This window comes from Arvicola amphibius, chromosome 6, assembly GCF_903992535.2.
Source record: "Arvicola amphibius chromosome 6, mArvAmp1.2, whole genome shotgun sequence".
Classification (NCBI taxonomy): Eukaryota; Metazoa; Chordata; class Mammalia; order Rodentia; family Cricetidae; genus Arvicola; species Arvicola amphibius.
The window spans coordinates 25,237,654-25,250,684 of NC_052052.2; the positions used below are offsets into that span (position 1 = coordinate 25,237,654).

Genomic DNA, 13,031 nt, shown 5'->3' on the forward strand with positions numbered 1-13,031 from the left:
CAACACACACACACACACACACACACACACACAAAATTGTAAGTTAAATCATGACAGGCTAAATCATTTTTATCCTAAATATATTTATTTTAGTAAACTTACTATTTTTTTTTATTAAAAATATATTTATTTTATATGTTAGAAAATGAAGCTGGTTGTGGAGGTTTATTCTATTAACTGCAACACTTGGGGAGACTAAGAAGAAAGACACCACAAGTTGGTGGCAAGCCTGGGATACGCAATGAGTTCCAGGCCAAGATATGCTGTACAGGGTGAGACTCTGTCTCAAGAAAAGTTAGAAAATGTAAGCCTTAAACAACAACAACAAAATGGTTAATATAAAGCTATTTTTATGCTGAAGTCAAATACCTTATTTTTTTTTCTTGGCTAAATGACCTGATATATTTTGATACAAAAAGTTGGGGAGGTGCGAGACTTGGTTTGTAGCTCAAGTGATAGAGTGCCTTGGGTTTTATGCCTATTAGCATATAATGTAGGTATAGTCCCTTGCTGGTAATCTCAGCTCTCACGAGGAAGAGACAGGAAAATAAGGTCATTCTTAGCTATAAAGTTTCAGGCCAATATTTATTAAACTATTAACTGATACATGCAAAGAAGTGGAAGCACTATATCCCTTTCTCCGATGTATCAGAAAGAATGCTTAAGATTTTAAAATTACAGCTTTATCAACCTGTAATATTATCTAACGCTCCTGATACAGCTCCCTGGAGTTGTTTTTTGTTTGTTTGTTTGTTACTTTGGGGGTGGTCTTGTTTGTATGATTAGGTTTATGGTTTTGTTGAGACAGGGTCTCACTATTTAGCCTTGGCTGGCCTGGAGCTCCCTATATAGACCAGGCTGGCATCAACTCCTAAAGATCCACCTGCTTCTGTCTGAAATTATAGACATCACACCTTATTTCCTGAGTTTTAAACTTTCATTACTTGCAGTTCTTACCATCACATTTCCTTTTCACTGGCTTCAATTTCACCATGTGAAAACAAGCAATCACGAGCGCCTTTGGCATCTTTATTCTGCCATCCACTCTCCACAAACCACCTAGCAGGCTCTTTAACTAAGTGCTCAGGACTCCTTTCCCTTTCATCACTCCATCCAATCCTCCCTACCTTCCTCTCTTCTTCATCTCCACCTTGGTCTTGCCTCTCAATTTATATATTAATATGTTCCTTTAGAAGCTATTATTATTTGCCCATTTCCCTCCCTTTACAGTCAAACTTCAAAAGTATTTCACTCTTGGGTTAGTGAGACAGTTCAGAGGATAAAGGCACTTGCCTTGTGTACTGGTACCAGCATAGTGGGGTATTGCTGTGACAGACCTGACCATGTTTTGAGGAGGACTATGGAAGGACTTTGAAACTTTGTTCTCAAAGAGCCACTGAGTGTTAAGAGCTGTGTGAGATGCTCTGTGGGAACTTGGAAGAATGTTAAGAGCAGTGCAGAGGATGGAGGACTGACTTGTAAAATTTCAGAGGGAAGTTATGACTCTCTTGGGGCCATGTGTTATTTTGAATTAAGAGTCTGTGGTTCTAGTTAGTTGGAGCCGAAGATCAGATGCCATTAACAAGGTATCAGAACTAGCCGGGCAGTGGTGGCGCACGCCTTTAATCCCAGCACTCGGGAGGCAGAGGCAGGCAGATCTCTGTGAGTTCGGGGCCTGCCTGGTCTACAAGAGCTAGTTCCAGGGCAGACTCCAAAGCTACAGAGAAACCTGGTCTCAAAAAAACCAAAAAAAAAAAAAAGAAAAAGAAAAGAAAGAAGGGAGAAAGAGAGAGGGGGAGAAAGAGAGAGAGAGAGAGAGAGAGAGAGAGAGAGAGAGAGAGAGAGAGAGAGAGAGAGAGAGAGAGGGCAGCAGAATTACTAAAGTGAAACTGCTTTACTGGAGACTCGGGCAGGTCGGCTGGAGCAAATTAGCAGTGATTAAGAAGAGACCAGCATCACTGAGGTAAAATCTTCTGGGAAGTGTTTCCGGAGAACACAGGGAAGCTATGTTCCAGAGGTGGCCAAGGTTGCACCTCATTCTGGCAGCTGGACTTGGTAAAGCGTCACCCAGGTGGTACTGGTTTTGAAGCCATGGTTTGGCACTGCAAGAGGCCAGGAGAGGCCATTAGTGAAGGTGCAGCCTGGTGGCAGTTGAAGGTTCAGGACTAAAGGGGTCATGCAAAGAAGTTGAGGCTTGGCACCATAAGGAGAGCCTAGGAGAGGCTACTCGTGAAGTGCAGCCCAGTTGCAGAAGACCGCAGCGTTCTGGAGATGCCAGTACCATGGGATGACCACCAAGATACAGCAGCAGCAGTGGAGTGGGACCAGCCAGAGCCTAGAAGACAAACTCTGTGTGCCGCTGAGGGCAGAGTTGGAGAAGTGACCCAAATGCTTTGAAGGAGCCAGAAGATTGCAAGTGGATCCCAGACTTTGAAAGACTGAAATCTGATTTGACTATAACTATGCCCTGGCTTTTCCCTCTTGAAGTAAAGTACTTTACTGGAGGCCACAGCTGAGAGACTGAATCTTAAAGACTTTTGGTTTTAGAAAAGACTATTTTAAAGGGACTGAAATTATATTTTTTTAAATATTTATTTATTATGTATACAATATTCTGACTGTGTGTATGCCTGCAGGCCAGAAGAGGGCACCAGACCCCATTACAGGGGGTTGTGAGCCCACCATGTGGTTGCTGGAAATTGAACTCAAGACCTTTGGAAGAGCAGGCAATGCTCTTAACTTCTGAGCATCTCTCCAGCCCGGGACTGAAATTCTAATGTGTCAAAGACTGTGGGACCTTTAAAGTTATTTATGTTTTTAATGTGAGACCTTGGGGATGAATAAGAAAGGAAGACTGTGGCTTAATAGTTATTTGCAAGCCAAGTTGACAAAAGGTCAGTTGTACTGTCTGGTTTTCTGTGACAACTTGACAAAAGCTAGTCATCAAAGAGGAAGCAAGGAGTCTCAGCTGAGAAATGCCTCCATGAGATCCAGCTGTAAGGCATTTTCTCCATCAGTGATATATGGGGGAGGATCCAGACCATGATAGGTGGTGCCATCCCTGGGCTGGTGGTTCTGGGTTCTATAGGAAAGCAGGCTGAGCAAGCCAAGGGAAAACAAGCCAGTAAGCAGCGCTTCTCCATGGCCTCTGCATCAGCTCCTGCCTCCAGATTCCTGCCCTGTTTGAGTTCCTGTCCTGACTTCCTTCAGTGATGAACAGCAATGTGGAAGTTTAAGACAAACCCTTTCCTCTCCAGCTTGTTTTTCCATCATAGTATTTTTATCCCCACAACAGAAACCCTAAGACACCATACAAACCTGATAACCTGAGGCATCTCTAATCCCATGATGGGAAGAATCAACTCAGGAAAGCTGTCATCTGTCCTCCATACATACCCACACTCACACACATCATATACATACAATTTTAATGAAGTACATACAAGTACTTCATTCTTTCTCTATGCTCTTATTTTAATTCCTTCTTCAATTCAAAGCTAGTAGATAAAACTGTTTGACAACAATCATTTCACAACTGCTAATCCAAAAAAACTGCTTTTAATTCCCTTTACTACTTGGTTTCTCAGGCATATCTAACACAATGATTCCAGCATCTTTGATTTCCTCATATCATCACAAAACAGCAACAACAAACAAAAGGGTTTGTGTAGGTTAGATTGTATTTGTTTTTTTATTGATTTTTTTTATATATTTATTTATTTATTATGTATACAATATTCTGTCTGTGTGTATGCCTTCAGGCCAGAAGAGGGCACCAGACCCCATTACAGATGGTTGTAAGCCACCATGTGGTTGCTGAGAATTGAACTCAGGACCTTTGGAAGAGCAAGCCATGCTCTTAACCTCTGAGCCATCTCTCCAGCCCCTGTATTTGTTTTTGTATGTTTATAAGCTGCGCATGTTGCACACATGTTCCACGATGAGTGTGTGGAGGTAAGAGGACAGCTTTGTAAAATCAGTTCTCTCATTCAACTTCACAAGGGTTCTAGGGATCAAACTCAGGTTACGAGGCTTGCTCAGCCAGCACCTTCACGCACTGAGCCATCTCGCTGGCGTGGTTTATAATGCCGCCAGTGTATGGTGATTTTGTCACAGCAGGATGAAATAACTTACACAGTACTGTGGTCTGTCCTCTCTGAAACTCATGCTGAAATCTGAATCCTAACTGTGTTATCAATTGATATGTTTACATAGAAAAGTGAAAATTTCACAGAGTCCCACCCCAACACAAAGAACTACAGGCAATTAATGACTGTTGGGAGACAAACAATTAGCCTCTCCCAGGAATAAGTCCCCTTATTGGCTGTCCAAAGCAGACTGGTCAGCCCAGGAACTATATACACACAAACCAAAAAAGACTCAGGAGGTTGTATTTATATATTTGTGTGTGTGCGCGCGCACACACACAACAATAAAGAAAAAGAGGCTATCAACTTGGAGGGGGGCATAGGAGGAGCTTGAGGGATGGCTAAAAGGAAGGAAGGGAAAAGAAAAAGTAATAAAATTCTATTTCAATTGAAAATATTATTCCTTTTAACTGAAAATAGATTCTTTTTCATATAATACATGCTGATCATAGCTCCCCTCCTCCAACTCCTTCCAGATCCTCCCCCACTTCTCCACCCACACAAAACTACAGTCTTTCTCTCTCATTAGAAAACAAACGAGCAACAACAAAGGCACAAATAGGGCATGCTTTTAATTCCAATACTCAGGAGGCAGAGACAAGAGGATCTCCGTGAGTTCAAGGACAGCTTGGTCTACAGAGTGAGTTCCAAGACAGGCTCCAAAAAGGAAAAAGGAACAGAGAAACCATGTCTCAAAAAACAAACAAAAATAAACAAACAAACAAAAAAAAACAAATAAAAAAGGACAAAAAAGCCAAAGAAAAAGTCCAAGAAACACAAAACAAAGACACACATTTCCACACATAGGAATCTCATAAAAACACAAAATCAGTCAGGCATAGTGGCACATACCTTTAATCCCAGCACTCAGGAGGCAGAGGAAGGCTACAGGTTCAAGGCCAAACTGGCCTACAGAGTTCCAAAATAGTCAAGGCTACACAAAGAAACCCTGTCTCCAAAAAAAAAAGGTCCAGAATAAGTAATATGAGATGAACGACCTTCAAATATATCATTGAGTTCATTTTGTGATGACCATCTGCTGCTAGGCATGGGCCTACCCTTAAGTGTGGTTTGTTGTAGAATATTACTTTATCATATAAAGGTGTGTTGTGTTTGTTTAAACTCACCTGCCTAAAGCACCTGATAGGTCTAACAAAAAGCTGAATGGCCAATAGCTAGGAAATAGAGGGATAGGCGGGGCTTGTGGGCAGAGAGATTAAGTAGGAGGAGGAATCTAGGCTCCAGAGAGAGAAGAGAATGAGAAAGAGAGGACAGCTCCTAGGGCCAGTCAACCAGGTAGACATGGAAGAAACAGTGAAAATAGGACATACAGAGTGAAAGAACGGTAAAAGGCCCAAAGCCTTCTGGTAGATGAAAACAAACAGGTTAGATTAAGTTATTATATAAGAGCTAGAGGGGCAAGTATAAGATAAGGCCAAGCATTCATAATTAATAGTAAGTCCTCATATCATGATTTGGGAGCAGTGGCTCATACACCCAGACTCTGTTGGAGAAAACTCATTTTTCCTTTGTGAGCAGTTGTCAATTAGCAATAAGCTTCTGGGTTAGGGATGAGGCCTTGTATCCACTTCTCCTTTCAGCATGGGGACTCCATCTTGCTCAGACCTGTGCAGGCTCTGGCATGCTGTCACAGTCTCTGTGAGTCCATGTGCATCAGCCCTGTTGGGTCTAGAAGGCCTTGTTGCCTTCTTGTCTTCCATCCCCACTGGCTCTTACAATCTTCCTACCTCCTCTTCTACAAAGTTCCCTGAGCCCTGAAGGGAGGGATTTAATGGAAACACCTCATTTTGGACTGAGTGTTCCAAGGTCTCTAATTCTCTACACATCGTCCAGTTTTGTGTCTCTGTATTTGTCCCCATCTACTGCAGGAGGGAGTGCCTCTGATAACAGCTGAGAAGCTGAGAAGACACTGATCTATGAGTATAGCAGAGTGTTTTAGGAGTCATTCTATTGCTACGTTCCTTTAGTAGAGAATTGTAGTATTGTTTCCCCCTAGGTCCATGGCCTATCTGGTATCAGGTTCTTGGCCACCCAAGCAGTATTAGGTATGAGCTTCATCTCATGGATTGGACCTTAAATACAACCAGATAGTGGCTGGTGACGACCACAACTTTTTGTGCCACTACTGCACCAGTGTGTCACCTCTGTCACCACTGTAGATTGCAAGGTTATTGAAAAGAAAAATATAAAGAAATTTGACTCCTAATTTAACAGTTTAGCAGTGCGACTCCTTAGAGGTAATTAGATTATCAAGACGGACTGGTTTCTTCCTTACAGTGCTGGACTAGTTACTGAGTGGACTCTCCCTTCTGCTCTGTTACATATACATTTGCTTGCTCTTCCACTTTCCCACCAGAGATAACACAACACCATGCACTTACCAGGAAGCAAGCAGTAACCAGTTCAGAACTGCTAAGAACTAGTTTGTGGAAGGGATGTGGGAGAGTTTAAACTTTGAGCTAGGAAAGCCCTTGAATACTCAAAGACTCAAAGCAGAGATTTAATGTGCTTTATGAAAGGAGCTGGAGTTTCCAAAGCCACAGAGAAACCCTGTCAAAAAAAAAAAAAAAAAAAAAAAAGAAAGAAAGAAAAAACTGAAAAGAGCTGGGATGAGAAGAATGCTAAAATAAATGTGAACATTGGAGACCTGATTCATTAAGTTTCAGAGGGAAACTGTCAGAAACTGAGATGGACTCATTCAAGTGGTATTTTGGCCAATAATCTTTTTTTATTGTGCCTGTGTCTTGAGAACCTGAATGAAGTTGAATTTAAAGGAAACAGACGAATTTGCTGTTGAGAAAACAGCTATAACTGTGGTGGTGTGGATGACAGTGGCACCCACTAGCTTATAAATTTGCATGCTTAGTCCCTAGTTGATAAGCTACCAGAGGAGAATTACGAGGGGTGGTCTTACTGGAGGCAGTGTGTCAGTGGGGTGAACCCTACAACAGGCTCAGTGTTCCTGTATGTCTCTGTCCTCTATCTACCTGCTGCCTGAGGATCAAGATGTAAAGCTCTAGGCTACCTTCCCAGCACCTTGCCTACACTTCCAGATGACCTAAATTCAGCTCTAGGACCCACGTCAGTCACAATCACCTGAAACTCCAGCCAGGGATCTGATGCTCTCTTATCTCCAAGGGCACTCAACCTTATGTGGCATACACAAGACACACACACACACAAATTAAAAATCGTTATTAAAAAATCAAAATTAAAGTCGGGCAGTGGTGGCAACATACCTTTAATCCCAGCACTCAAGACACAGAGGCAGGTGGATCTCTGTGAGTTTGAGACCAACTTGGTCTATCTACAGAGTTAAGTTCCAAAAAAATTCAAAATTAAATACATAAAAATAACATTAAAATCTAATAAATAAGAGAAAAATTTGAACTGGGTATGGTACACACCTTTAATTCTAGCACTCCAGAAGCAGAGGCAGGCAGATCTCTGAGTTTTCTAAGTCAGCCTGATCTACACAGAGAGTTCCAGGCCAACCAGGACTCTACAAAGTAAAAGAAAAAAAAAAGAGGCAAAAGAGGCCAAAAACACTGACTAAAATATATCTATTACGCTGAGTATGGAGGCAGGTATCTTTAATCCCACCACTTGGAAAGTAGAGGAAGGAGGATCAAAGATGTCCTTAACTCCTAGTGAGTTCAAAGCTAATTTGGATTACCTAAAGCAAACACATAGAATTTTAATTTTTATCTTTTAGTGAACTACAAATAGTTTACAGGCGCACAGATTCAAACTGAGACAGACGACCAACGGTACTGAAAAGGGAAACACTGGATATCACACTCAAACGTTTATGATTACCATTTAGGAGAAACTGGCTGAATGGTAGAATACCTACCTAGCACTTGGGGGCGGGGGTAGTGATATTAGATCTGTAAAGAATAAAATGACACACTACACAGCGTTTTGAAGAACTACATGAGTGAAGGAAGAGCAAGCAATTCACAAGAAAAATAATTAAATGGAGAAATCTAAGAAACAGACTCCAAATACATTTAAAAAGCAGAATCCACAAAACCTGGCAAACAAATGGTTATACTAGATAAGGCAAGAGGAACAATTTACCAACTAAAGGGAAATTAAGTATACTGAAAGGAGAAGTAAGTACACTGGAGGCTCTACCACTCCACATTCTGCAAACACCACCTTCAAACCTTCTCAGCTCACTACTAGAGCAAAGAGGGCATGAATTCATGAACAAGACAAAACTTATCTGGCATTCCTGTGCTGGAATAATTCTGCCGTGAGGTGGTATGAGAAGTTAAATAATAATAATAATTATTGTTGTTGTTTTGTTTGGTTGATTTTTGGCTTTTCGAAAATGGTTTCTCTGTTTAACAGTCCTGACTGTCCTAGAACACGCTTTGTTACCAGGCTGGCTTCAAACCCACAAAAATTCACCTACCTCTGCCTCCCAAGAGCTGGGATTAAAGATGTGTACTACCACACCCTGGCATTAAATCTTACTTTTAATATATTAATTTTCATTATGTTTAAATACTATTGTTTCCTCAATAAGGTCAGTAACTAAAGAGCATAAAACAAACAAAAATAAAACATGCTAGAGAAGGTAAAAAAATTTCTTGCCAAAATAACTGACTCTCCACAAATTATTTTTGTTTCTAATCTATCTTTAAGGGACAGCCACAGTGATCTTTCGAAACGCATATCTGTTTCACGTTACTGTCTCTACAGTGAAAACCTGGCACGGCGGCACACACTTGCAATGGCAGCATTTGAGAAGAAGAGGCAGCAGTTAAAGGTCATCCTCAGCTACAGAGCAAATCTTAGGATATCCTGGATTAGGTGACACTGTCTCAAAAAACAAATAAATAAAAATAAAATAAAAAACTAACCCTATAATGCCTCCTGTTGCTTTTAAAATCAAAATTCGGGACTGGAAAGATGGTTCAGAGCACTGGCTGCTCTTCCAGAGGACCCGGGTTCAATTCCCAGGACCCACATGACAGCTCACAACTGTCTGTGACTCCAGTTCCAGGGGATTAGACACCCTCACACCAATGTACATAAAATAAAGTTAAATAAATTTTTAAATAATCAAAATTCATAAGAAGGCTCCATTCTGCATAATCTTTTTAACTCAAACTACATGTGGAGGAACAGGTTCTCTGAAATGTTACTATCTGGGTTTAAATCCTATCTGATGTTTACTAACTGATCCATTCATACTGCTTGGCTTTCTTGAGCTCTGTATCCTTATGTGTAAAATAAGAATATTATCATACATGTGAGAGTTATAATGAGCACACTTTTTTTTTTTTTTTTTTTTTTGGTTTTTCAAGATAGGGTTTCCCTGTAACTTTGGAGCCTGTCCTGGAACTTCTTCCTCTATAGATTCACCTGTCTCTGCCTCCCGAGAGCTGGGATGAAAGGCGTGCACCACCACCACCACCTAGCTATTATGGGCACACTCTTAAGCATGCATTGATATTAATATTGATATTAATGCCACATACTATCATATGATACCTATTATACATTACACCATCTACCAGTGTTGCTACTTTTTCTCTTTTCTCATTCAAAACACCAAAAACCTGATTAACCCATTGTCTTCAATATTTTTGTATTGCTCTAAGAAAAATCATGCATGGCTGGAGATGGCTCAGCCATTAAAGGTTAGGTTCACACCAAAAACATAAGATAAACCATGTAACAGGTCATTTATAAGGAAAAGAATTTTCTCTCAGTTCTGGAGGCTGTAAATTCCAAGATAGAGGGGATGCATTTAGCCAAGTCCTCTAGTCACATTCACTGTGGCAAAGGGTGGGAGACCAGCTGGGCGGTGGTGGTACACGACTTTAATCCCAGCACTTGGAAGGCAGAGGCAGGCGGATCTCTGGGAGTTCGAAGCCAGCCTGGTCTACAAGAGCTAGTTCCAGGATAGGCATCAAAGCTACAGAGAAACCCTTTCTTGAAAATCCAAAAAAAAAAGTGGGAGACCACCGAAGAAAGAACAAGACAGCAAGCAAAGAGGAGCTTACCTGGCGCTTACAGCAAACTCACTCCCAGTAATGACAGAATCTGCACGTAGGATTACCACCCCCAGCAACAATGCATCAGGAACCAAGTTTCCAATGAATGAAATTTGGAGGGTACATTCAAAATATAACCATCTATTCACTTTCGACGGGCACCAAGAACTGAACACAGTATCTCAGAGTGCTAGGAAGACACTTTGCTACTTAACTATCTATCCCTCAGCCTTCATAGCACACATCTAATGGTTTTTAAAAAAAAGAACCAATTCCACAAACTTATAAACCAGAAGCTGTCAACCGCCATGTTCGACTCTAACTTTTAATAGTTTAAAACTCAAGAGAAAACGCTTACTTGAGCATTATCAGGCTCCTCTTTGACTCTGTCCAGAAGCCCTTGTTGTGCCATTGCTTTCTCACAGCCACCATCCAAAGGTTCTTTCATTCTCAGTTTATTCAGAGTTCTTCTCCCGTTTAAAATGAAGACTTCTTCTTAGCTAGACTCCTAAAACATAATATAAAGAATTGATACTCGGATTTTGTTTTCCTTCATATCAGTGTGTGAATAGCTTCAGGCTCAAGCATCTGAAGCATCAACCCTTCCAGGACTCTAACTTCTTCCTGTTCCTGGGTTAGCTACCTTTTAATGAGGAAAGTCTTTCCATCAAAGCTCTCACTCCCCTAGGGCCTCAGACAAGCATGATGGTCTTTACCATGTTGAAGGTTGCTGAGATGTAGACTGGCCAAACGAGCCAGGGGAGGAAGCTACCAAGCTCTTGGAGAGCTGAACTCAGTACAATTCCTGATTGCATAGGCACTGACCTGCGGTCCAAGTTAGCTTTGCTTTCTCAAAGTGAGGCAATTGCCTCACCGTCCCCTCTAACTCGGCCTGCGCTGGAATCAAGTGCCCTTTTCTTGACTCAAAGCTAGTTCAGAGCCTAAGGTGTCAGCACAAGCCAACGCTAAGTTCCCGTTTGCAAGTGGACCAACTGGACGTTCTTGGAGCCTCCATGGAGGTCAGGCCTGTCTTCCTATAAGCCACTGCTTCTCAATCTTCCTAATGCTGCGACGCTTTAATAAAGTTCCTCGGGTTGTGGTGACCCCCTCCAAAAAAAAAAACATGAAAGTATTTCGTTGCTACTTCGTAACTGTAATTTTGCCACTGTTATGAATCCAAATGCAAATATGAGAACCGCTGCTATAAGCAGCCTTCTGGCTGTTCTTCAGATTCCCAAACGTACAAAGGAAGGCTTAAAAGCGAAAAAGAACCCTCGCGAAAGGCCTTTCATCAATCCAAGCAGCCGCAGAAAGAACGGAGTTATAAAAGCCTGTCGCGAAGCCGAGATCGAGAACTTACCGCCGCTTGACACGGCTGTAACAATATACGAGTCGCAAGCGCTCCTTTCGTTCGGTTCGCCAGCAGAATTCCCCACCAGCCAGCGGAGGAACGCGTTCTGCAATAGAGCGCGCGAGGCGGTGACCACAAGCAGCCCCGGAGCGCCCCAACACCACTGCCGGGTACCCCAGCAACCCCCGCCGGACTCGCCGCCGTGTCACGTGACGAGCCCGCTCCGCCCACGCCTGAAGGTGCCGGGCCCAGTCACAGGAAATACCCAGCTGCCCTTGCGACGTCTGGTCACGTGGTGGACACGCCCCCTCGCCTGGGCACGTGATGCATTGTCCCGCCCACAAGCCCAGAAGTTGGAGCGGCCGCCTACAGCTCCTCTGCACACCCACCTCCAGTCATCTAGCTGCCTCCGAGGGGGCGGGAGACTGAGAATGCATAACAGCATTCAGGGTCCTCCGTGGGGACAACAAACGCCTTTCCCGAAATCGAACGAGCCATTGCAACGCAATGGTTTGCCAACTGCGCGTGCGCACTACTGCTTATGCCCTAGACCTAAGGTAATTGGTCATTTCCAGGCGTGATCCCGCCCTCTTTTCCCAGCATGCCCTGGACCTGGAACCGAGCGACGGTCCCAGCATGCTCGTTTCTTTTCTGGCTGACGTCTTAAAGAGACGGAGATTGAGCCATGAAAACGTGGAAGGAAGCATTTGAAAAAAAGATCAGGAGTCTTAGACGCCACTGTATATGCCCTCTTCTGTTTTTTTTTTTTTTCATTTTTTTTAAAATTTTTCCAGACAAGGTTTCTCTGTGTAGCACTGACCTAAAACTCGCTCTGTAGACCGGGCTGACCTCGAACTCACAGAGATCCACCTGCCTGTCTCCAGAGTCCTGAGATTAAAGGCGTGTGCCACCACCACCCACCACTCTGTTTTGTTCTATAATAACCTTCTTTAAAAGATAGATGTTAGGAGAATATAAAACTTGGGCATTTATTAATAAGTTACTGCTATACAGTTATGTATCATTCCACATAATAGTGATGGAAATTCTAATATAGAATAAATTTTTGTCTGGAAAAATTAAAATTTGGTTTTTTAATCCTCGTTTTTGAGATATGATTTGTGAAGCTGTTCTCTATTTTGAGATACTGCATAGAATGTTTTCTGTATTTACAATCTTTATGACTATCCATGTTTTGGTCAATATGGCTGATAGACTTCTATTTTTGAGACAGCATCTAGCTATGTAATAACAGACTTGACTCTATTTTGTTATTCATTGTGTTTCCATCCTTCAAAAGCTATGTTGCAGTAAGGCCCTCAGAATGTCTCCTTATTCGGAAATTGGGTTGCTGCTGACAGAACTAGTTAAGATTAAAAACAGAGACTGGGGAAATGACTCTGTGTAAATCTCTTGCTGGAGGAGCATGAAGACCTAACTTTACACTCCCAGAATTCATGTAATCCCAGCAACCCTACAAGACAGGGTATACATACA

The 13,031-nt window shown here is 42.2% G+C and overlaps 1 protein-coding gene across 2 annotated transcripts in view; it reads right to left on the reverse strand.

The window, feature by feature from the left end:
* Positions 1 to 12,048, reverse strand: part of Zmym6 (zinc finger MYM-type containing 6) — a 45,452-nt gene extending 33,404 nt beyond the window's left edge. The window contains exons 1-2 of one of the 2 annotated variants that reach the window (XM_038333625.1): positions 11,924 to 12,048; positions 10,542 to 10,691 (exon numbers count right to left, since the gene is read on the reverse strand). In XM_038333625.1, coding sequence (XP_038189553.1) covers positions 10,542 to 10,631 — 90 coding nt within the window. In that variant the 5' untranslated portion in view covers positions 10,632 to 10,691; positions 11,924 to 12,048. Of the gene's footprint in view, positions 1 to 10,541; positions 10,692 to 11,543; positions 11,782 to 11,923 lie in introns of those variants that run through there. The other variant, XM_038333624.1, reaches the window with a different exon arrangement.
* Between the last annotated feature and the right edge of the window lie 983 nt (positions 12,049 to 13,031).